Consider the following 24,968-nt stretch of genomic DNA (forward strand, 5'->3'; position numbering starts at 1 on the left):
GATGCGGTAAATGGAACGCAGACAGTTTCCATTGCCCAGATCGGCGCACATCCAACAAATCCGTCATGATGTATGTATTGTAGAAGGCCCACAATGTGGTTACTTGAATCCGATTTGGATATATTTAGCTGTTTTTGCTTTAGAAGTTGTCCCTTTTCAGGTTTAGAATAAGTGTCTGCTAAATGCTAACTCCCTTTCAGATAAACTGGTTAGCATAGCTAGCATGCAGAAATCAGTAGTGGTAGTCTGTCGTTTTTAACTGTAATGCAGTTGATTGGTGACAATGACATGAACATGTGTTGGGGTTGACATCTATACAAGCATTATACTCAAAATTTTACCTCAACATAGTGTGAAATACACAAACAATAGCCGAAATGTAGGCACATTTTGCTGGGAGGCAATGAGAAGATTCGGGATATTTCCCTCACCGCCCTTTCCCCCACGCGTTTCCATGTCAATTCCATTGTTTTGATCGAGTTCGATTGACCTCTTTGCGGTGGAGTAATTTTTTTTCCCGCCATAGTAATATATATAATTTTTTTTAATAAAAATAAAATAAACGTTTTTTTTATTGCCATAGTAATTATAACAAGGTATAATTTTGGTGTCTTTATTCTAGAACACTTGCACAGTAAGCCTATAATTATAGCGCCATTATAGCCTCGGTTTCCTAGTGGCGGTTGCCATGTGACTCGAGATAAACATTCTATCAGAATATCCTCAGAATATCCTGGAATTTGATACAAAGTAGCCATTTTAAGGTTCTCTCTTCAGAGTGAAACATTGTAACTAGCAACTAGACATGTAAACCCGTGTTGAGTAGGCTACATATTTTTATAGCAACTTGTTGATACGCTAACGATATGAATTTGATAGAAAGGAATGCAACCAACACCTGGAAATACACCGAAAGTTTCCCGGATATTCGAAGGGTAACAAGCAAATAGGCTTGGTAGCCTAGTTATTTCTTTGCGTTTGACTGATTCATCTGGTAACTATTTTATCTTGCAAGATGTGCGTATATGATGTGGTCTACTGTAAATGCATGTTACCATACTGTATGTCTATGATATCCCCATGTCACCTAGGCTGGGAAACGTATTCCTGTAGGTGACAGAGCTAAGACTTGCTTACAAGAAATATCACCCAAGGTAAGTTGAGATCGTGCTGCCAAATATAAACATCAATATGATATAGCTAGATCAACACACTAACTGAATTACCATCACTACCAAACTGTCCTGAATGGCAATATACAATAAGATCTGATGTGCCTGGGATATACAGTGCAGTCCTTTGTCATTCTCCTTTTTGCCTCAGCAGCATGTGTAGGGGGGATTGTGCACAAGTGCATGTGTCTGTTTGTGTGGGTGTATATTCACTGTCTCACACCTTCCTTTTAAAGCCCCAAACCCCACCAGTAGTGAGGAAGTTTCTCAACACAACACGCCCAGGTGCAGGAGCTATCCGAGTGTTCCATGGGAAAGCCAACGACCCTGATATTGCCAGTACTCTAGTTCATGGAGTGAGCAGCCAAGCTTCTATTTCTGTAAGTAGAGGCCTAAATTAACATGTATAGTGAGTTTTAAGCTAACTAGCCTCCGGTTTTCATGTTACAGATGTAGGATTTTAATTTCATCACTATTTTGTTGCTGAGAATTTTTACTGCATGACAGGAAATGCAAACTTGTAGTGTTTTCATGGTTTAAAAAGGCTTCTGAATCAGACTTGATTTGCCCTAACAAAAAATGTATCAAACTCTACAGAAAATGTCCATTAATTATAATCCACATAATAATTCAAATTTCCTGTTGTTGCAGGATTTTTTTTCTGCTGTAGCAAACTGGCTAAAATTAAGATCCTACATCTGTAGATGCATTTAACATGGTAGAGATCATGCATACATTAATTAATGGAATTGGTATGGTCGCATTTGTTTCTGTATTTCCTACAGGGTGGATTAGTGATCAACCCACCACCTAAGACCATCTATCAACAGAGGTTACATCAGCTCAGTGAAGCTGGGTATTCCACCAATCAAAAAGCCCCCCTGGGCAGGTCACATGATCAGAGCCCTGGGCTTCCAAATTGTCTCGACACTGGTAAAGCCACATTTGGTGTGAAATCCCCCAAAAGTGAGTCAGACAATAAAGAAAGACCGTAGAAGCTACAATGTGTCACCATGAACATTCATATTATGACTGAAAGACATATCCACAAGCCTTCATGTACAAGTGTGTTCCTTCTGATCCAGCTGCAGCTGCAGGTGCGATTATCAACCCACCTAAAAGTGCGGAGCAGGTGGCGACAGAGGCTCAGGAGGGACACCAGTCTTATATCCGCTCCCACAATGCCTACTTTGTCGGTGAGTATTGTGGACATTTGTCTCTCTTTAGTTCTGACAGTGTTCAAATGGGGACTTCATTTCGGCTTGAAAGTTATTTATATGCTATTCAATATGTTGTTTTACACATTGATTTAACACCCATAATTTTCAGACACATTTCTGAAGAAACACCATAGCCAGTGGTTAATCACACAAGTCGATATTTCTCTGTTTGATTTCAGCCTGGGTAAATCCATCATAACTGTGTTGTGTCCCAGGTGAACAGGTTGATAGGAAATACAAGTGGAGCCGTTATGAAAAGGACGGCAGGTTCGGAGTGCCTACTCCCCACCACAACGATGGACGCAGTGTCTCCAAATCTCTCCACTGGTTGTGTGATACTCAGAAGTAAGCACTTATCCTACCTTATGTTTATTCAAAACACTTGACTTCTTATCGCTCATCACCATTCAGTGTCACACAATGCATTGCCAATAGTCATGACATCAAATGTTGATTTGCGTACTGCTATTTTTCCAATAGGCATAACAGTGCAAAGTTTGTTTCTCAGAGATGTGATGACTTCAGGGAAAGGACACAGCCACAGATTGGCAAAGTGCATGACCCGTAAGTCTATCACATTAACTCTTTAATGCAGATCTAGTTAAATGCCTGTTCAGTATACATTCCAGACCTGTGTATTGCACAACTCATGCCCAGCTACTACAGTAGCTTTAATTCCTCTGTTCCCGGCCTTTTACAGCATAGCAGACACATTGAAAGTGCCAGCAGGTCATACATTTGGAATCTTGATGCGGCCAGATGACTTTGGTGAGTCAAATTTGAATTAATAAAAGTACACATATTCATAAAAGGACAGATATTGAGTTTTCTATTCCAATGCCAGTATGAAATTGGTAAAAAAAAATGGGTAAAGCTATAATGTAGTCTAGAGGGGTGACCAAAATGTAAGCCTTTTGTTATTGTTTGAAGATGAAGAATTTGGTTTAACTTTCTCCACAGGTGCAGGTGACCTTCTCCACTCTACCCCTCCAGCAGAGTACCAGAAAGGCACAGACAGACAGCGCACCCTGGTCAGTGCTGTACGCCAGCACCTCAAGAAGGTCAACTTCCACCACTTTAACTCCCTGCTGCAGGCCTTCAGGCACTACGACAAGGTAACATACAGTGCATTCGGAAGGTATTAAGACCCCTTGACTTTTTCCACATTTTGTTACGTTACAGCCTTATTCTAAAATGGATTAAATAAATTTAAAAATCCTCATCAATCTACACACAATACCCCATAATGACAAAGCAAAAACATGTTTTTAGAAATCTTTGCAAATTTATTACAAATAAAAAACAGATACCGTACCTTATTTACATAAGTATCCAGACCCTTTGCTATGAGACTCGAAATTGAGCTCAGGTGCATGCTGTTTCCATTGATCATCCTTGAGATGTGTCTACAACTTGATTGGAGTCCACCTATGGTAAATTCAATTAATTGGACATGATTTGTAAAGGCACACACCTGTCTATATAAGGTCCCACAGTTGACAGTGCATGTCAGAGAAAAAACCAAGCCATGAGGTCGAAGGAATTTTCCATAGAGATCAAGACAGGATTGTGTCGAGGCACAGATCTGGGGAAGGGTACCAAAAAATGTCTGCAGCATTAGAGATCCCCATGAACACAGTGGCCTCATCATTCTTAAATGGAAGAAGTTTGGAACCACCCAGACTCTTCCTAGAGCTGGCCGCCCAGCCAAACTGAGGAATCGGGGGAGAAGGGTCTAGGCCAGGGAGGTGACCAAGAACATGATTGTCACTCTGACAGAATTCCAGAATTCCTCTGTGGAGATGGGAGAACCTTCCAGAATTACAACGATCTCTGCAGCACTCCACCAATCAAGCCTTTATGGTAGTAACCAGACGGAAGCCACTTCTCAGTAAAAGGCACATGACAGCCAGCTTGGAGTTTGCCAAAAGGCACCTAAAGGACTCTCAGACCATGAAAAACAAGATTCTTTGGTCTGATGAAACCAAGATTGAACTCTTTGACCTGAATGCCAAGTGTCACGTTTGGAGGAAACCTGGCATCATCCCTACGGTGAAGCATGGTGGTGGCAGCATCATGCTGTGGGGATGTTTTTCAGCAGCAGGGACTGGGGGACTATTCAGGATAGAGGGAAAGATGAATGGAGCAAAGTACAGAGCGATCCTTGATGAAAACCTGCTCCAGAGCGCTGAGAACCTCAGACTGGGGCGAATGTTCGCCTTTCAACAGGACAACAACCCTAAGCACACAGCCAAGACAACACAGATAAGTCTCTGAATGTCCTTGAGTGGCTCAGCCAGAGCCCGGACTTGAACCCGATCAAACATCTATGGAAAGACCTGAAAATAGCTGTGCTGAGACGCTCCACACCCAACCTGACAGAGCTTGAGAGGATCTGCAGAGAAGAATGGCAGAAACTCCCCAAATACAGGTGTGCCAAGCTTGTAGCATCATACCCAAGAAGACTCGAGGCTGTTATCCCTGCCAAAGGTGCTTCAACAAAGGACTGAGTAAAGGGCCTGAATACTTATGTAAATGTAGATTAAAAAATAATAATAATAATACATTTGCAAAAATGTCTAAAAACCTGTTTTTGCTTTGTCATTATGGGGTATTGTGTGTAGATTGATGAGGGGGAAAAAACTATTTAATACATTTTAGAATAAGGCTGTAACGTAACAATGTGGGAAAAGTAAAGGTGTCTGAATGCACTGTATGTACTGTATTAACTTGATAATATCACAGAATTTCTAAACCCCAGGAACAACATCGCAATACTTCTGGGAAAGCTTTGCGAAGCAGACTCGACCGACCAGACATGGGTTTGGGGTCTGCAAGTCAATGGGAGAAGTGAAAAATTATTCCTTAGTTGTTGAGTTTCCTGGAATCTAAAGGAACAACCTAGATTCAAGCCAATGTTGAAAGTAGCTGACCATGTTATTACTCCAACTTTGTGAAAGTGGCTGACACATTTTCATAAACAACTACTTAATATCGAAGGAGTGCCTTTGATTTGATTGCCTGCACATGCGCAGTTTGGCGTGAGACTACCATTAGACCTGATGAGATGTTTCTGCGCATGAGCTTAGCTAACCAACGTCGCCATGACATCGCCTACAAGCATGATATGGGATTTCTATTGGAGAAGCAGTTTCTAGATATCTTCATACTGTACTGTCTTTGATAATATTATGTTAGTTTGAGATAGACACAACTTCTGTTCAGTCTGTCTGTGTGCGTACTACGTCCATGTGTTTGTGTGTGTCTGCGACTCCACAGAAGGGTCAGGGTGTGATCGACAAGGAGGACCTGCAGGATGTGTGTCGTCAGTTTAACCTGGACCTGAGTGGGCCGGTGCTGGATGACTTGATGGAGTACTGTGACGTGGACAAAGACGGACTCATCAACTTTCTGGAGTTCGCCAACTTCCTCAACTGGAAGGACAAAATGCCCATCAGTAAAGTGGAGCAGCGCATTCTGACCAGTGGTTAGTTACAGTGTCTAAGCATAGAAATATAATTACTAGAAGGCTCATTCCCATTCAAGTCAACGTTCTGTGATTGGTGGACTGGTGGTAATTCTATTCCCTTTTGACTGACAACTCTACCTCAGAGTGTAAGACCAGCACAGCCCCGGATAACATGCAGAGAGAGGCTCTCCCTGTGAGACCTGCAGCCTCAGAGGCTTTGGCCAGACCGGAGGACCTGGAGCCTGTAGAGGTGGGCAGCATGCTGAAGACCCCCAAGACCCTCAACAGACCCAGGACCATCCAGGACCGCTTCATCACCTCCTCCTCTCTCATCCGGGCTGTCGTGGGTGGTCTCCCTACAACTGGTCAGTTGTGATTGTGTTGTCTTGTAACACTTCACTGTCCAGGTTTACCTCAGACTACAGTAAATAGATATTTAGGTGAAAGATGCATGAAGAATTTGTATATACACTATCGTTCAAATGTTTGGGGTCACTAAGATATTTCTTTGTTTTTGAAAGAAAAGCAAAAAAAAATGTCCATTAAAATAACGTCAAATTGATCAAAAATACAGTGTAGACATTGTTAATGTTGTAAATGACTTGTGTAGCTGGAAACAGCTGATTTTTAATGGAATATCTACATAGGCGTACAGAGGCCCATTATCAACCAACTACAATAGTCATTTACAACATTAAGAATGTCTACACTGTATTTCTGATCAATTTGATGTTATTTTAATGGACATTTCTAAGTGACCCCAAACGTTTGAATGGTAGTGTAATTCCCATACTTCTCCCCAAAAAATTCAGGGAGGGACATTTCTCTGTGATTCACCACACGATTTCTGACATTTGTATCCTTGCATTACAATGGACTGGTAGTCCTTTCCCCCCTGCTTCTCTACATTGTGTGAATCACATTCTCACTGTATAATTATGACATCTTTCCACATAGACTATCGTATGTACGGGACTCCCACAGTGCGCACCGACCTGGCGGCCCCGCGGATCAAGCGCGTCAGCGACAGCACTAACTACGGTGACCAGACCACGGCCTTTGACCTCCTGTATCCTACGCTGCACTCCCTAAGGGGAGTCCACAAGGAGCACTTCTTCTGCCCCCGCACCAAAGAGGAGGTACAGAATACCAATGAACCCACTGAAGAATCAAGGGAGAGAAAGAAAGATATGGTCTAGTAGATTTTATAGAATAGCACTGGGACCCACAGTACCATGTGGAGGTTTTGTGGGATTTTGTTACAGCATTCAAAATGTAGGAAAAAACGTTGTTTCAAAAAATGATAATTGGTATGAACAATTCTGCCATTGGAGAAGTGATTGACACAAAATGTTATTGAAATAGGATGGAGCATAAGCAAATCATTTGTGAAAGACATCTTCTGATTCTTATTTCCACCTTCATTTCCTTTTCAGATTGCTGACATATTCCGAAATGTGGGCGCGAGTATTGCCGCGGAGACATTTGAGGAGGCGTGGAAGCTGGCATCCATGAGACACCCCACTGGGGACGTGTGTGTGGAGATTTTCCGGGACGTTCTAAAGGAAATTCAAGCTAATTAAATCTGAATAGTATCTTTTACCACCTCAGTATCTATTCCGTGAAATAATGTACTTCAAGTATTACATATACAACATAAGTGTTATACTTCTTTTTTGTCTTTGAGACGAACTATTAATTGTCATATTAACTGTCATTAAAATTATTTTTGATTGTGGACTATAATGTATTTTCTAATGTTGAGAGCAATAAGCTGTTGCTAGAATAAGTAATACCTTTTTTCTGCTTCTAACTGAATGCTTAGTCTTCCTGCATGTGATAATATACAGTATCTACTCCTGAAACCGAAGTAAATATTGAGAATTATGAGTACCATCATGCCATCGGAGTCTTATCATTTGAAGTCCTATTTGTTCTGTCATACTCTTTGATTAGATTTACACACATATTTACTCTATGGTTTTATTAGTCAGTGTTATAATGTCAATCTGTCAATCCTAATTAAATATGTGGCCATAGCCTTAGACACACAGGCGTGCGCACATACACACAGGCGTGCTGAAACACCCACCTACTGTACTGACGGCATATTGAAGTAATTGTTTGGATAACAATATCAACTTGAATAACCAGATGAATAAAAGGTACAGTGTGCATACACTAATCCATGTCAAAACCCAACAACACAGAAATATAATGTGTTAATAAACACAACACATTAGCTTTTGTCAGTGTTTTATCACGAATTATTCCACTACTGTAAATTACCATTTAACAATCTGACACCCTGGCGTGGTGAATTGGCTAATATGCTATAAACATATTCACTAGCATTTTAACATAAGTAAAGCTATCCACACTCATAATCACATTAGGAATAACCAGGAAGCATCTCTAACCAGAACCCCCTACGCACCTGCCCATATTACCACGCCTGGAAATGATAATAATCCACACCCATATTTCATTATGCATGAAGGAATGCTTACTAATGAAGGAATTGTCTCTCTATTTGATGCATCATTAATAGTGTGATTTAAGAGTTGACAGAATTGGATGACACAGCGTTCAATAGCCTGTCAGTGTAATTGTTTTACATTGTATTTTATTAAACATTTATTTAACTAGGCAAGTCAATTAAGAACAAATGATTATATACAATGACAGCCTAATAGAGGATGCTTGATTTTGGCACTGGCATAATACATTACAGTACACCAACATCTGTGATTCCTTTGAGACATTTAATCATAATGTAAGATATTTGGGTCCCACTTGAAACAAAGTACAACTTAAAAAGGCTTTAAATACCATACATAAAGGCTTCATAAGCACTACATAAACGCTTCACAAATCATCTGTCATACTCTATAACTGATGCAGAAAGGGTGACATAACCATTACCACTGTAGGGTGAATTGCCAAATGTGACATAACACACTTTGTATGTTTTTACAACATTTATAGAGTATGTCATGTGCTTATAGATTATTTGTGAAGCATTTATGCTATATAAAGCCTTTACAAGTTGTACTTCCTAAAGTGGGACCGGTATGTGTATACTATCCTATCCTTGTTTTTTCCCAAACTAAACTGAGGTCACTCATGTAAAATGTGTATCATATAAACACCTATACAAGGATAAAGAGACTTGCCAGTTATTATCCAACAGCTTTCAATAAACACGAATTCATATTGTGATTTGTGTAACACAATAACACAACGATTGTTGTGTTTATTGATAGTGTCCTACCTTTATAGATGTTATGCGGCATCAATTTTACTTCTGAATAATCAGACAACTAAGTTCTTTCTGAACAATACAGAACAACAGTTTAACCTGTGATACTGTTTCAAAGAGACAAAAGCTCATACAGCATCACCATGAAGCAGTTTATTTTGTTCTGGGACAAACTGTAACAGCAGGGATATTGTAGGCACTAATTGTTCATGCTGAGGAGATTCAGATAAAGTCTATTGTTCCCAACAAACCTCAGATTGGAGAACTTAGGGAGAAATAATATGTCTGTATTTCAGTGTGTAGGGCTCTGGTTCCATCCAGTCCACCCTACAAAGCAGCTAGGATTCAAGGTGACTCTTCTGTTGACTTGTAATGGTTCAGTTGAGTTTGGGTGCGCTTGGCTGAGTACAATGGTCCTGCTGATTGAAGTCCTGTTGGTTAATAACGTTTTGTTGAGTTGAATGTTGTCCGAACTGAATTAGGTAAACTGTGCTGTGTATGCTTGGTCTGATGCTGTATCCTGGTGACAGAGGTGTTCATGGGTCTTGTCCAATCACCCAATCTGTTTCCAGTGCCAGTGCCAGATGTTAGTGACTGTCCAATCAGGTTCAGCTCCCCTGGTCAGCTCCCGGTGGAATCTGAGAGGAGAAATAGAGGGAGGGAGAGAGAGAAAGTGGGGTAGAGGGAGAGAAACACATTAAAATTAGATCTAATAGGAATTGCTTTAGATTTTTCTATGGTGTTTTAGCACCTCTGCAAAGTGACAAGAGAAGTAGAGTGAATGAGACAGAGAGAGAGAAAGAGAGTGTGACGACAAATATTTTTTATGGAGTATACTTTTGAAGATGAGAAAAGTTGTTTCCAAACAGCTGAGGGAAGACCATTGAAACCAATGCTGACAAACAACCAAACTAATCTTCCCACCATCACCTTGAAAATAAGGTGAAGCATCTTAACAGAGCTCTCTTATCCTGCCAAACTGTATCTCAGCAATGAAAGGGAAAACATATGAAGTATGACAGGCTTTTAGAAAAGAGTTTAAGACCTGAAACAATGAGAGTGAGATTCTGGCCAACTAGATAGATGGGTATTACGTATGACAACAAAACCGTGTGGTCCAATTCCTAACGGGATTTCTGATCAGGAATGGGAGAAGAAGCTTGATCCTGCTCCGTGGATCGGAAGTGGATTTAATTCCTGTCATTGTGCTTGGAGCAAATCGCGTAAGTGATTCAGACCAAATCAGAAGTTACAACACTGAAGCTTTCTCTTCAATTGGTTATCCATAGGTGTACTTTTATAGCACTTAGGAAGTGTTATAACACATTAATTACACTGTCAACATGGCTGTCATAACACACTACAATACTATGAGACGTAATACAGAAAATATAAAAGAATCAAGAGCAACTACAATGTGCTTTCTTTATACACAATATAACTAACTACCTCACGTAGAGGTTTGTATGCTTCCATACTTCCCCCAACCTTTCTCTATGAGATGCAGAAAATTAAGTCTCTGGTTAAATGTTTCCATTACTTAATTTTGGGTTCACATACATGGAGAAAGTAAAGAAAATATTGACAAACTCTCGCATATCAAATCTCTTGGTTTATCCATCAAGATACATTAAGAGATTAAGAATTGGTGGAGACACAGCACTAAAAAGTATTTAATTTATATTTAAACATATTTAAGTAAAATTTAGGGAGACTTAATAATAATAATCCAAACATTTGGATGCGTGAAATGAATATTGATTAGTCGGATGCCATGCTTACTCATAGACAGCTGTCACTATCTTCTTCTGTGGGCCGTCTTCTTCAGTGGCGGCCATTTTGAATATCTTGGTACTCTCCGGGTCCTCAGGAACATCAGCAGTGGACATATGCCAGAACCTAATCACAATGAAGCAAAACTTCCTACCTGAGAATAACAGAGGAAGCAGGAAAACAGAGTGTTAACAAAAGACAAATATACAGAAACAGTGAAGTAGGACAAAGTTATGCATCACACTCGCACGCACGCGCACACACACAGCAATACCATTTGAATCAAAAACTATGGAAACTTCCTCTGGCAGAATAAATATAATATCGTCCAATGAGATAGCTAGATGTCTTCTTTGGGTTTCTGAGAGAGCCCTACATCTCTGTTGCGCATAGACCACCATCTGAAATGAAACCAGATAAGACACAGCTTATGGGACATGGCTATAACAGGGGCCATTGATTCGTCAGAAAACTGATAAAGGAATCTAAAACAGAACACAACACTTTGTCTTTACAATAGACTATAATGTAGATGAATATAAAATACGACTTTGGAGATGGTAAGAGTAGGCTACCTCAGTTGATACCAACCCTCTCAGCTCCTCAAAGTTGCCATTGGACATCATGGTGGAGACATGGACCAGTGCCTATTGCAAAGACCAGGTCAGTCAAGTGTCTAGTTCACATTTGCCAATGTGTAGTTTCTAGTATCCCAAACATATATGACGAATACAGTGAGTTATGACCCTATCATAAAGCTGACATAACCCTTATCAAACAAGGGATATAATGATATACCAAAGAGCAGCCTATATATAACACCTGAGAAACCATACCTGCTTGACTCCATTGTCAAATTCCACACTATTAATGCCCAATTGAAAATAGAGTTCTATCAGGTAGATGTGGACTTTATTCCGAATCCACGTGAGTGGATCAGGGATGCCGACAACTGTGATGCCATGATGACCATGGCCGCCAGTGCGCTTCCGTTCATTCTCGCGCTCTGTGCAGTAGTGCCTGTATTTCTCATGGGGGAAAAAAACACTTTGTCGCCACAAGTTATGCAAGCTACATTGTGCGGTCGGTTCTCCAAGCGGACCCGCGGTGCACGTATAGGTAGACGTCAATGAACGGCATAGGGGCTGTTTTGCCATTGTGGAATAGGTCCTATTCAAGGGGGAGGCCAGCGAAGACACGTAGGAGCGCTTTACCAACCCGCGGAGCTCACGGCACGTGGCGATACATGTAAACCGCTGCATCATGCCAACGCACTTGCGAAAGCAAAACGATATAGTATAATTTTCATTCTGGATTTTGATAGAAAGCAATATGCATTCTCCTGTGTGGTTCTTCCGGCAACCTTATGTAACTGTCCGATGCTGTACCCATAATCCTTATGGAAAATACACAACATTTACTGTACCTACAATATCCAGTAGAGGGAACTAAATGTCTACAATTTAGTCTTGTACATGGATAGTTTCACAACTAAAATTGTCGGGGGAAAATATGCAAGTTTCTGAGCGTAAAATATTACCCATGGAACCTTGAATTGCAGAAGTTCTGTAAGGTCTTATTTCTAAAACGTTGCATTCCAGAACCATGCCTTTAAAGCTGCGATTTGTAACTTTTTGGGTGACAATCCAAATGCACATAGAAATGTGAATTATAGATCTGTCATCCTCATTGAAAGCATGTCTAAGAAGCAGTAGATATGTTCTATGTGCTATTTCTATTCTTTCCATTGTTAAGTTTCGTTTTTGCATCTTTTACTTTCAATTCTGTAAACCAGCTTCAAACAGCTTAACAGTATTTTTGGTTATGTAAAATATATTTCATACTGGTTTAGATGGTACAATGATTCTCTACATTATACTTGCTTGTTTTGTTACATAAACTGAAATTAGGTGAACTATTAGAATTTGAGCATTCAGGAAATGTGGATAGAATAGTGTATATACAGCAATAGTTGAATAGGTTGGACTTGACTAGAATACAGTATAAACATATGAAATGGATAAAACAGTATGTAAACGTTATTAGTGACCAGTGTTCCTTGTCTATGTACTTTAGGGCAGCAGCATCTAAGATTCAGGGATGAGTAACCGGGTGGTAGCCGGCTAGTGACAGTGACTAAGTTCAGGACAGGGACAGGACAGGACAGGGTACTGGGTGGAGGCTGGCTAGTGATGGCTATTTAACAGTCTGATGGCCTTGAGATAGAATCTGTTTTTCAGTGTCTCAGTCCCAGCTTTGATTCACCTGTACTGACCTTGCCTTCTGGATGGTAGCGGGGTGAACAAGCCGTGGCTCAGGTGGCTGAAGTCCTTGTTGATCTTCTTGACCTTCCTTTGACACCAGGTGCTGTAGATGTACTGAAGGGCAGGCAGTGTGGTCCCGGTGATGCGTTAGGCTGACCGGTGCGGTTGCCATGCCGGTGCTGTTGCCATGTGACATAGCCTGACAGGATGCTCTCAATGGTGCATCTGTAAAAGTTTGTGAGGGTCTTAGGGGCCAAGCCACATTTCTTCAGCCTCCTGAAGACGCTGTTGCGTCTTCTTCACCACACTGTCTGTGTGGGTGGACCATTTTAAACCCCCTGTGCTATGTACGCCGAGGAACTTGAATCTTTTCACCTTCTCCACTGTGGCCCCATCGGTGTGGATGGAGGTGTGCTCCCTCTGCTGTCTCCTGAAGTCCACAATCAGCTCCTTCGTTTTGTTGATGTTGAGGGAGAGGTTATTTTCTTAGCACAACTCCGCCGGGCCCTCACCTCTTCCCTGTAGACTGTCTCGTCTTTGTTGGTAATCTGGCCTACCATTGTTGTGTTGTCTGCAGACTTGATGATTGAGTTGGAGGCGTGCGTGGCCATGCAGTCATGGGTAACAGGGAGTACAGGAGGGGGCTGAGCACGCACAATTGTGGGGCCCACAAATGCTTAGGCCTACATTGTGTGTGTGAGAGAGAGCGAGAGAAAGAGAGAAAAAAACACAGCAATGGTTGAGTAAACATACAACTGTGTTCAAATAGCTTTGTTTTCAGTTGGATGTTTGTGCACAGGTGCACAAAATCATTGTCTCAAAAGCTGAAATTTGATCAGTAGACCAAAACATAATTAAATTCCCGCTGTTCTTGGTGATTACAGGTCACGAACATTTGTGTTTGCTTGATATTTCAATTTCCTTTTAGTATTCAGGCGAATTAATCGGATAATATATTCTAGTTTGAGATAATATTCCCACGCATGAAAACAAGCGGAGAGACGCCTGCGTGTGTCCACACCCCTTTAAGTTCTGCAAGTCATTTTATTGATAAATAATTGCTAGCGCAGCACTTGATTATTGAAATTGCATTCAGATATGGAAACCTTTCTGAGAGTATTATAGTAATCATCCATGTCAGTTTAAAATACTTTTACATCTGTCGGTTGAATGGAGCAAAATAATAAAATCTATTGCTGCTCTGATTCCACACAATTGCCAAACTATTTCTATATGAGAATGATGCCATCTTCATGTGCAGGCAACAGTTTGGAATTTAATTGTAGTTGGTAAAGCCATAATCTCTTTTGCCACTTTTGTCCGCAACTTTGTCAATAAAACATCCCCATTAACAGGCCAGCAAATACAATACATTTAAAACATTTAAAAGAAAGAAATGTGACAAGGTAGGAACTATAGTTTTGGTCAGTGTTTCCCCTGGGACTATAATGAGTGGTGAACATGTAAACTGGTATAAAAACCCTCCGTGCATACCTGTCCCCCCCACTCCTCCCCATTAATCTAATATTATTGACTTTAATATAATTTATTATCTAATTTCTTAGTTAGCTATTTTATCTTTTAACCTAATAAAGTTTATTTTAAATAAAATCATGTTGGGAAATCACATTTGTTGAATGCTTACAGGGAAACTACCTGACCTAAGAGCACCTTTAGAATCCCAATTAAAATCCAATTTAAAGCATAGAAATGCCTTGATCTAACCACGCCCTCCCTCCTTGATCCTTGCCTGCCTCGCGTCTTCCTCCCATCCAAGAGAACTATATGGACAGAAAAGAGCAGAAACTCTGAGCTGTCCCATCAGGCCCAGTTAGTCTTAATCTCTCTTAGTCTCTTAGTGTCCAGATGAGAGCTTTTGTGCAGAAGGTACTGTGTGGAGTCATTAGGCTACTGCGTCCTTGCTGTTGGCCCTACTAGTCTACAGTGTATATGTGTGAGAGCAACCATTTTCTGACCATGCTTTTTTAAAGAAGTATTTGGGTTTTGGTCAAGAGTTTTCTGAGAAGTTATGCTTGTTTTTTATATAAAAATGTACATACACATATACAGTACCATTAAAAACTACTCATTCAAAGATTTTTCTTTATTTTTACTATTTTCTACATTGTAGAATAATATTGAAGACATCAAAACTATGAAATAACACATATGGAATCATGTAGTAAGAAAAAAGTGTTAAACAAATCAAAATATATTTTATATTTGAGATTCTGCAAAGTAGCCACCCTTTGCCATGATGACGGCATTGCACACTCTTGGCATTCTTTCAACAAGCTTAATGAGGAATGCTTTTCCAACAGTCTTGAAAGAGTTCCCACATATGCTGAGCACTTGTTGGCTGCTTGTCCTTCACTCTGCAGTCCAACTCATCCTTAACCATCTCAATTGGGTTGAGGTCGGGTGATTGAGGTCGGGTGAACTCCCTGTAGGCCTAGATGGGTAGTTCGAATAAACCCTTACAGAAAAACCACATTCACATGTGGAAAATCACATTATTTCACATTCACATTTCACATGTGAAAAAGTGTTTTTTGAACACTTTTCATGTGCACTCTTATAAAAAAGGGTTCCAAAAGTGTTCTTCAACTGTCCCCATAGGAGAACCATTTTTGGTTCCAGGTACTTTTTGGTCTACAAGGAACCCAACACGTTTCTACTTGGAACCAAAAGGTTTCTGCAAAGTATTCTCCGATGGGGACAGCGGAAGAACCCTTTTAGGTTCTAGATAGCACCTTTTTTTTAGTAAGTGTGCAGTGTAATGTTATCACATGTTGCTTTACATGTTGTCACGTGTTATCTTTAACTTCACATAAAATCACATGTGATTGCATGAAAACATGTTTTTGAAACACTTCATATGCTCATGTAAAATTCATGTGTTTTTTCCGTATGGGGATTAAATAAAGAAAGAGATAAAGAAAGATCAATGCAATATCCACATTTTAGATGCAAATCCATGGATCAAATTTAAAGGGCAATTCCGCCACTTTCCAACCTCATATTCATTATCTCGAGCACCATACCAGTCTACATATGTGATAACGTGTTTCTATGATCTGTACTTAAAAAGATAAGAAGAAAGATCCCAACCCACAAAAAATCTGTGACATCACAGGGTAGGATTCAAAGTCAGAAAAACTGTGATTTTCAAAACCTGCAACGAGGTGTTGTCTTTTCTTGCTCCCCACATCACCGTGAATCTCATAGTGTTTGGAAATCACTGTTTTTAAAATGTTTTGACTTTTGATGATGTCATTGGGTAGAACTTTTTAACTTTATAATTTTTCTCCTGAAACAATGAAATATGCTATTTTCATAGACACTAATATTGTGCTGGAGATAATGAAAACGAGGTTGACAAGTGGTAGAATTGCTTTTTAAGACAGTCATTATCATCCTATTATGGTTATAAGAAGCTGAGGCCTTATCTGCCTCATCAGCACTCTGTTTGTTAGTCAAGTCTTTCCCATGTCATGCCACTGAAAGGCACTGTTGTCCACAAATGAACCCATGAATGCCATAGGTTGATAGTGAATTACAAATCACTGTTGTTGAAACGCATAACTGCTATCTGTCTTTATTAAAGATTTGGATAAACAATTGAAAACAAATTGAAAACAAACTTCTACAAATTGTCCTAGCATACTTGGACCTGCAGACGTTTCACATTTTTGTTGTGGCCCTGAACTAGCTCACTGAATTCACCTATTCAAGGGCTTAATGATTAGTTGACGAGTGGAATCAGGTGTGCTACTGTAGCTGTGGAATAGTTCAAATACATTGAATGGCTGCGGTCCCCGAGGAGAGGTTTGAAAACCCCTGGCCTAGACTTAACTGTGATGATTGAACGAAGCATGAGGACTTCTGAGTGCGTGTTCAATGTGCGTCCTCTCCCCCTTAAATGTGCGTCCTCTCCTCAAGACCTGTGGCCTTTGTTAGTACGTTGTCAAGGAGGGTGTTCATGTGCTTTTGCGAGCAGAGGATCACTAGTTCGAGCCTGGTATGGGACAGGGACAGTGGAGGAAGCACGCGGACGCTGGTTTCGCTTATACAACCGAACAGCTTGCTTTTACTATTTAACACAACTTTCTTGCAATAACTTTTATGCCATGTGCACTACAGGTTTGCCATGTATTATCTCACTATTGGCAAGTGGCCACTTGCACAATCCTCGGCCAAGGTGTGTTGATCAAGGAGAAAAGAAAAATCCACATTTACAAATTGAAATTGGAGTGACAGTCACCGCAGGAACAAGCTCAAAGTGAAAGCACAACATCGATTCAGGAAAATAAATCATATATTTATTTAATTTTTCCTTCCCAAAATATATCTTAAAATAATATAGAGCTTGTTGATCAAGATTCTGAGCAAAGATGCCTCCTTAACTTTGGTGCAGGTTAATGAGAGAAGTAATAGTTCCTGATTTTTTTCCATCACAAATAATTTTTTCAACTCGTTTTTGTATCTATGCATAAATTTAAAAATCCGCTGAAATGTATTATTCATCTGAGATGTGATTAATATGCAAAATTATGTAAATTAAGATGCAATTAGGCTCCAATTCTCTAGTGGAATTTTCCATTATAATTTAATACAAAGTAACAGAGTAATTGGTGTCACGTGTAATTACGGTTACTCAAGTATACTTTCAGGCATGCAAATGATTTGCTATATGTTGGTTATCCTATGCAAATGTACCATGTGGTGCTTTAACAAGTTGGGAAATATGAAGGGAAACCAAGAGGGATTAACAAAAAAGGTAACTCCACCAAAGTGCATTTCTTTATTATGAATGGACATTCTAGGTGCTGTATGTTTTAGGATGAATTTACCAAAGATACTTGTCAAGAAAGCAGTCAACTGAATGTTGAGGAGATAGATGGGGCCTCTTATATTGAAGCTTCTAAAACATCACCTGTGCACATCACTATCATATTGTATCTGATCAATGAGAAAAGTAACATCACTTTCAGAGATGGACGAACTAGCATAACAGTTGGATATAAACAGTTTTCTGTTTTCGCGGGCTAAATTGGGCATTGAGTAACATTAAAACTGTTGATTGCCAATCAGGGGAGATCATGCTAGAGAAAATAAAGGGGCCATGAATATTATACTATATTTGATCAATGTGAAAGAAAATGTCACAACCAATAGTAGGCCTGCAACATAATGTATGAGCTCAATTACTCTGCACAGGGTGACTAACTTCCCCGTGGCAGTCTGCACTGAGGGGAGAAAAAACCGATTATGTAATTGATATCTATTTAGATAGAATAAAAGTCCTTTACTGCTTCTTGGGAAATTCCTTTGCGGAGAGCAACTCCCTCTCAGGAGCCAAATTGATTTAAAATTGTTACATGGCTGGTTACATGTCCTGACATCTTGCTTTGCTCTCTCTCTCTCTCTCTCTCTCTCTCTCTCTCTCTCTCTCTCTCTCTCTCTCTCTCTCTCTCTCTCTCTCTCTCTCTCTCTCTCTCTCTCTCTCTCTCTCTCTCTCTCTCTCTCTCTCTCTCTCTCTCTCTCTCTCTCTCTCTCTCTCTCTCTCTCTCTCTCTCTCTCTCTCTCTCTCTCTCTCTCTCTCTCTCTCTTTCTCTCTCTATCACGCTCTCTCCCTATATATCACACACACAGAAACACACACACACACACACACACACACACACACACACACACACACACACACACACACACACACACACACACACACACACACACACACACACACACACACACACACACACACACACACACACACACACACACTGCTATCTGTCTTGTTCATGATCATTGCACTGAACAAAGACGTCCTTCCCCCCTCTCCCAGCGCTCTCTCCGCCTCCACGCTGTGTGCCTGCCTGCTTGCACAACTCTCTCAAAGAACATAATCCCTCAACAAAATGCCAACACAAAAGAAACTTGAGCTCAATCCTATAACACACGGACACAGCAGACAATGCCCCCTCCCACCAGTCCCCCCCCCCCCCCCCCCATCCCGGCTTCTCTCCCAGCAATAAATGCCCCGTGGCACAGATCAGGCATTATCAGCCCCCCCTCATCCCATTTCCCCTCCTCCATCTCCATCCTTCTCTCCCTCCCTCTTTTCCCCAAGCAGGATGATAAGAACCCCCACTCCCCCAGAGACACACACTGCAATCTCCCCTACCTTCCCCAGTCTCTCCCATACCTCCACACACACGACCCATCCCTATCATTAGAGCTGAAGAATGGAGGCTGCAGCTCCATAAACAAGGGTCTCTGTGACCTAAAGACAGACTGATGTGTCATGCAGATAATGGATCACTTACTGTAGGTTGCCAGGGTGATACTGATGATGGACAGCCAGATTAGAGAAATGTAATGCCGAATGAATCTGCATGTGTTTATAATGTGTGCCACCTTGCACAAGCCCTCATTTTCTTTTCTCCGTGAGGGTTATTTAACTACAGCACAGCTGTCATGTGTAACGGAGGTAACACCTCATGTGATGAATAACCTTACCTGAGGTTGGCTCTCCACGTGAATGTCTAGGCTTTAGCGCGGAGGGCTACATCAGCTTTGTGTCATGCAGGTGACCCGGGTTCAAGTCAGTCACACTGTGTGATAGTGAGATTTGTGGCCTTTTTTTAACGTAAATGCAGGGTGATTAACTTATTTGACTGTCAGAATGTCAACATTTGTTATAAATGCACAAGGCTTCAAGGGGACATATAAAAATCAGAAGAATGACGTCTGTGGCTTTTGTGCATGTAATGTAGGATAGTGGTGGTATGCTTCTGCCTAGTTTTTACTTCCATTTGATATTACCACCCATGCTTCTCCAATGCACTGATACCTGCCTATTTTCTCTCTGTTTAGTGTGTGTTGTCAGCTCTGAGCTCTGGCTGCGTAGCTACATGGTAGCGGTTGGGCAAGTGAGTGGGTGAGGTGGGTGAGAGAATGGCGGAGGTCTGATGTAATCTCATGTCGGAGGCGTTGGCACGAGCAGGGCTCTCATTCACTGTGTGGTGTGGTCTTCTGAGAGCGTCTACACCCCCCCGGTTTCGGGACAAGACAAGCGCTCTGCCCCCCATCTGCTGATTACATCAACAGTGCACTGGCAGACGTGACACAGAGAGAAAGTAGGCCACCTTAGCACCTCATTGTCACACAGGAAGTGTACCGGTGCACCTTCTTCACCTGTCTCTGTCTGTGAGCTCAGTGATGTAGGCTACAGTACTAGTCAGGCGCACATCACTGTGATGCTCTCTGCAGGATGTGGTAGCTTTCATAAAAGGGTCCTAGCATGTTTGCCTTTTGAATGGTCATATGAGGCCTCAACATCTAACGGAAAATACATATAGTTGTGTATAGATGATTTTCCACTTAATATCTAATCACTTTTCTTATATAAGTAATATAAGTAAAGTATTGTGCACATGTCTATTCCAAAAGTAACATATTGTATAATGCAAGAATAGTATATATATTAATTACAATAAACATATTTCATAAATTAATATAACACTCTAAAGTTCAAATATGTTTATTACATTATAATAACTGCACAAAATTAGAAAAATATATATATATTTTTGTTCATCATTGCATTTTTATCCAAAAAGCAGAGCAATGAACCCGAAATTAATGTGAAGTTTAAAAATCATAGTAAGGCATTTTAATGATTTTTTTGAGGATGTACAAGGCTATTGAACCTCTTACCAAAAATAAAACCAAAAGACATCAGAGATGTGGAATGGCGGGTTCAAAATACATTCTATAAATGTGTGCTCTTTTTCATGGATTACTGTCATTTGACATCCTCCATTGTGAGAGCCTGCCAGCCCTGCTTGCCATTTCTGGGCCTGTGTTTGGAACCTTGATATATTTGCCAAATGAATATTTGAAGCTTTAATTAAATGCATTCCACCTCTACACCTTCTGTAAGATGGCCAAGGCCACCTTGCACATTTCTCATATTGGGTCTATAATGTACCTGCTGGTTTGGGTGAAAATTTACAGCATGTTGCCATTTCAGAGAATATTTCAGCTAGGTTAAATTGACTGATTTGTGAACATGTATAAAGCTGTAAATATAGGCTTTACTGTAACAGGATCATTAAAAGATGGCTTTAGTCCTAAAACATATAAAACAAAGTCAGTCATTATGACCAGAAAGAAGATCACAAAGAACAAATCAGAAATATAATTGAATCATACATATGAACACAAACAGTAATGACGCAGTAGAACTGTGCTGTGATGTTTTTCTGGTGCTAATCTCCACTCTCCTGACAGACGAGGGACTATTTCCAGCCAGCCAGGGGAGGACGAGCTAGCATACTTTTAACCAGGACAGAGTAATACATCTTACTCTGAATACTTACTCAACAACATAGAGCATTTCCCTTTCATATACCCACAGAGATGGTAACTTCCATTATATTGGAATTGTTCAGGGGTAAGGGGTTATATTCCAACTGTCATCGTGTTTGCCAAATGAAAAATCTAATTAACCATGCTTACAGTAGATGTGTAATTGACTGTGTACATGTAGGTTATAGATGGGTGGAGGGATATGAATAGGAAGTGTTCTGTGAATACTATTCATGCCTATCTACCATAACAGTATTCATGCCTACCTACCATACAGAAGAGTTACACTCTGACAAACAAACACTTCTTTATGGAGAAAGAGGGCATTGAGGTAATGGTAGGACCCTGAAAACATCAAATATATATTTGATTTCAGAACACAACATTTGTCTGACTGTTTGAATTACCTCATAAAATCCTAGCTCCTCGCCCTTCAACAACCCATAGTATTGAATAAGTACACCTTACACACCATAATCTTCCCAAGGAATCTTGTTAGGTACAGTTGAAGTCGGAAGTTTACATACACCTTAGCCAAATACATTTAGACTCCGTTTATTTACAATTCCTGACATTTAATCCTAGTAAAAATTCCCTGTCTTTGGTTAGTTAGGATCCCCACTTTTTTTTTAAGAATGTGAAATGTCAGAATAATAGTAGAGGGGAGGATTTATTTCAGCTTTTATTTCTTTCATCACATTCCCAGTGGGTCAGAAGTTTACATACACTCAATTCGTATTTGGTAGCATTCCACAAGCTTCCCACAATAAGTTGGGTGAATTTTGGCCCATGCCTCCTGGCAGAGGTGGTGTAACTGAATCAGGTTTGTAGGCCTCCTTGCTTGCACACGCTTTTTCAGTTCTGCCCACAAATGTTCTATAGGATTGAGATCAGGGCTTTGCGATGACCACTCCAATACCTTGACATTGTTGTCCTTAAGCCATTTTGCCACAACTTTGGAAGTATGCTTGGGGTCATTGTTCATTTGGAAGACCCATTTGCGACCGAGCTTTAACTTCCTGACTGATGTCTTGAGATGTTGCTTCAATATATGCACATCATTTTCCTCTCTCATGATGCCATCTATTTTGTGAAGTGAACCAGTCCCTCCTGCAGCAAAGCACCCGCACACCATGATGCTGCCACCCCCGTGCTTCACGGTTGGGATGGTGTTCTTCGCCTTGCAAGCATCCCCCTTTTTCCTCCAAACATAACGATGGTCATTATGGCCAAACAGTTCTATTTTTGTTTCATCAAACCAGAGGACATTTCTCCAAAAAGTACAATCTTTGTCCCCATGTGCAGTTGCAAACCATAGTCTGGCTTTTTTATGCCGGTTTTGGAGCAGAGGCTTCTTCCTTGCTGAGCGGCCTTTCAGGTTATGTCGATATAGGACTTGTTTTACTGTGGATATAGATATGGTACCTGTTTCCTCCAGTATCTTCACAAGGTCCTTTGCTGTTGTTCTGGGATTGATTTGCGCTTTTCGCACCAAAGTACGTTAATCTCTAGGAAACAGAACGCGTCTCCTTCCTGAGAAGTATTGTCACGATCTTGGAAATGAGCGGACCAAGGCGCAGCATGAGTATAGTTCCACATATTTTTTTAAGTGAAACTAACAAAACAAAATAACAAAACTTACAAAGACCGTGAGGACGTAGTGCCCAAACACACTAACAAACAATCAATATCCCACAAAACACAGGTGGGGAAATAGCTACCTAAATATGATCCCCAATCAGAGGCAACGATAAACAGCTGCCTCTAATTGGGAACCACATTAGCACCAACATAGAAATAGATATACTAGATCACCCCCTAGTCACGCCCTGACCTACTACACCATAGAGAACCAAGGGCTCTCTATGGTCAGGGCGTGACAGGTATGACGTCTGCGTGGTCCCATGGTGTTTATACTTGCGTACTATTGTTTGTACAGATGAACGTGGTACCTTCAGGTGTTTGGAAATTGCTCCCAAGGATGACCCAGACTTGTGGAGGTCTACAATTTTTTTCTGAGGTCTTTGCTGATTTCTTTTGATTTTCCCATGATGTCAAGCAAAGAGGCACTGAGTTTGAAGGTAGGTCATCCACAGGTACACCTCCAATTGACTCAAATTATGTCAATTAGATTATCAGAAGCTTCTAAATCCATGACATAATTTTCTGGAATTGTCCAAGCTGTTTAAAGGCACAGTCAACTTAATGTATGTAAACTTCTGACCAACTGGAATTGTGATACAGTGAATTATAAGTGAAATAATCTGTCTGTTAACAATTGTCGGGAAAATTACTTGTGTCATGCACAAAGTAGATGTCCTAACCGACTTGCCAAAACTATAGTTTGTTAAAAATAAATTTGTGGAGTGGTTGAAAAACTAGTTTTAATGACTCCAACCTAAGTGTATGTAAACTTCCGGCTTCAACTGTACACTTCAAAGGCGTCCTCACTCCTCTCCCTAGCCCCCCAAATGCCTCCTTTCCTGTCTTTAGATAATTACCCCACTGGTTCCCAAGCACTTTTAGATCGCGGTTATGGTGACATAATTCATTAGTGTTGGCCCAAAGAAATGATTTAAACTCTTTAAAGTGCTCCTCCAAGCAGAATAGATATTACTGGAGCCATATGCACCAGCTTAAGTATTAAACGGTTTGTTGAAGTCAACTACGGTACAAGAGATGATAAACATAAATTATGGCTAATATATTGCACCAGTGGTTTTTAGAAAAAATTAAATGTTACTGACACAGGGAAAACACTTTGGAGTCACCGTCGCAGCAAAACTGCCCTTCTAATCCGTGACTGGTGAAGCGAGTGCCTAGAAAACACAACACAACATGGCACCGCGTCACCTTGAACATTCAGAAGGGTTACTGCATCGTTTATGCCTGGGTACACCAGTGTGATTAGCGACTCCTGGTTTGGCGTAACTTTGATTTGTTGAGATATCTAGGAAAACATAATTAAATAGAATGTATGAATTCTATGTTTTGGGTTGCTCCTAGTAAATCATATTTTACCCTCAATGATATTGTGATGAAAGTAAAGAATGCTAACTATCACCGTCTTGTACGTGTGGTTAAGATTGATCTAATTATTATCCTTCTATATAAAAAATCCCCTAAGTAAGTATGTGTTTTAAATGTCAGAGAAGAAAGGTCTTTTTATCATTTAATAGCAGGTAAATCAGGTTTCAACGAGTCTAACGCCATGTACTTTCAATTATTACTATTGTATGATTAAATGACACTAATGTTCTACATTTGTTGCTCTACTCAGGGAGATGAACAGTATTCTTCTAATGTTAACTGACATGTATAACTTTGTATCCCACACTTGAACTGTTTGTTCTTCTATTCATCATGATGATAATGATAGTGAAATATGATAGCGTCAGAAGGGTCCAGTAACTCTTATCTCCTCACCTTGTA

General features: G+C 40.4%; 2 protein-coding genes across 2 annotated transcripts; one reads left to right on the plus strand and one right to left on the minus strand.

The window, feature by feature from the left end:
- The first annotated feature begins 720 nt into the window (after nucleotides 1-720).
- Nucleotides 721-7,754, plus strand: efhb (EF-hand domain family, member B). The gene is made up of 13 exons (XM_038976898.1): nucleotides 721-935; nucleotides 1,092-1,154; nucleotides 1,409-1,552; nucleotides 1,958-2,138; nucleotides 2,258-2,368; nucleotides 2,608-2,737; nucleotides 2,873-2,956; nucleotides 3,093-3,160; nucleotides 3,353-3,507; nucleotides 5,672-5,879; nucleotides 6,005-6,226; nucleotides 6,819-7,000; nucleotides 7,298-7,754. The coding sequence occupies exons 1-13, from the start codon at nucleotides 867-869 to the stop codon at nucleotides 7,442-7,444; spliced, it is 1,764 nt and encodes a 587-aa protein (XP_038832826.1). The 5' UTR covers nucleotides 721-866; the 3' UTR covers nucleotides 7,445-7,754.
- A 1,507-nt stretch (nucleotides 7,755-9,261) lies between these two features.
- si:dkey-82o10.4 (uncharacterized protein LOC797793 homolog) lies at nucleotides 9,262-12,269 on the minus strand. The gene is made up of 5 exons (XM_038976827.1): nucleotides 11,733-12,269; nucleotides 11,472-11,543; nucleotides 11,171-11,297; nucleotides 10,906-11,050; nucleotides 9,262-9,761 (listed from the first exon to the last, which is right to left on the minus strand). Exons 1-5 carry the CDS (start codon nucleotides 12,159-12,161, stop codon nucleotides 9,677-9,679), a joined length of 858 nt encoding a protein of 285 aa, XP_038832755.1. The 5' UTR covers nucleotides 12,162-12,269; the 3' UTR covers nucleotides 9,262-9,676.
- Between the last annotated feature and the right edge of the window lie 12,699 nt (nucleotides 12,270-24,968).

This window comes from Salvelinus namaycush, chromosome 37, assembly GCF_016432855.1.
Source record: "Salvelinus namaycush isolate Seneca chromosome 37, SaNama_1.0, whole genome shotgun sequence".
Lineage (NCBI taxonomy): Eukaryota > Metazoa > Chordata > Actinopteri > Salmoniformes > Salmonidae > Salvelinus > Salvelinus namaycush.

What these genes read in the sequence shown, in the direction of transcription:
- efhb (XM_038976898.1), top strand. Translation starts at nt 867, where the DNA reads ATGAATTTGATAGAAAGGAATGCAACCAACACCTGGAAATACACCGAA. An exon ending in GCAGCCAAGCTTCTATTTCT is followed by an intron (nt 1,553 to 1,957) that starts GTAAGTAGAGGC and finishes TATTTCCTACAG; the next exon opens with GGTGGATTAGTGATCAACCC. An exon ending in TGGTTGTGTGATACTCAGAA is followed by an intron (nt 2,738 to 2,872) that starts GTAAGCACTTAT and finishes TTTTTCCAATAG; the next exon opens with GCATAACAGTGCAAAGTTTG.
- si:dkey-82o10.4 (XM_038976827.1), bottom strand. Translation starts at nt 12,161, where the DNA reads ATGATGCAGCGGTTTACATGTATCGCCACGTGCCGTGAGCTCCGCGGG. An exon ending in CATAGTTTTTGATTCAAATG is followed by an intron (nt 11,051 to 11,170) that starts GTATTGCTGTGT and finishes TGTTATTCTCAG; the next exon opens with GTAGGAAGTTTTGCTTCATT. An exon ending in ATAGTGACAGCTGTCTATGA is followed by an intron (nt 9,762 to 10,905) that starts GTAAGCATGGCA and finishes TTCTCCTCTCAG; the next exon opens with ATTCCACCGGGAGCTGACCA.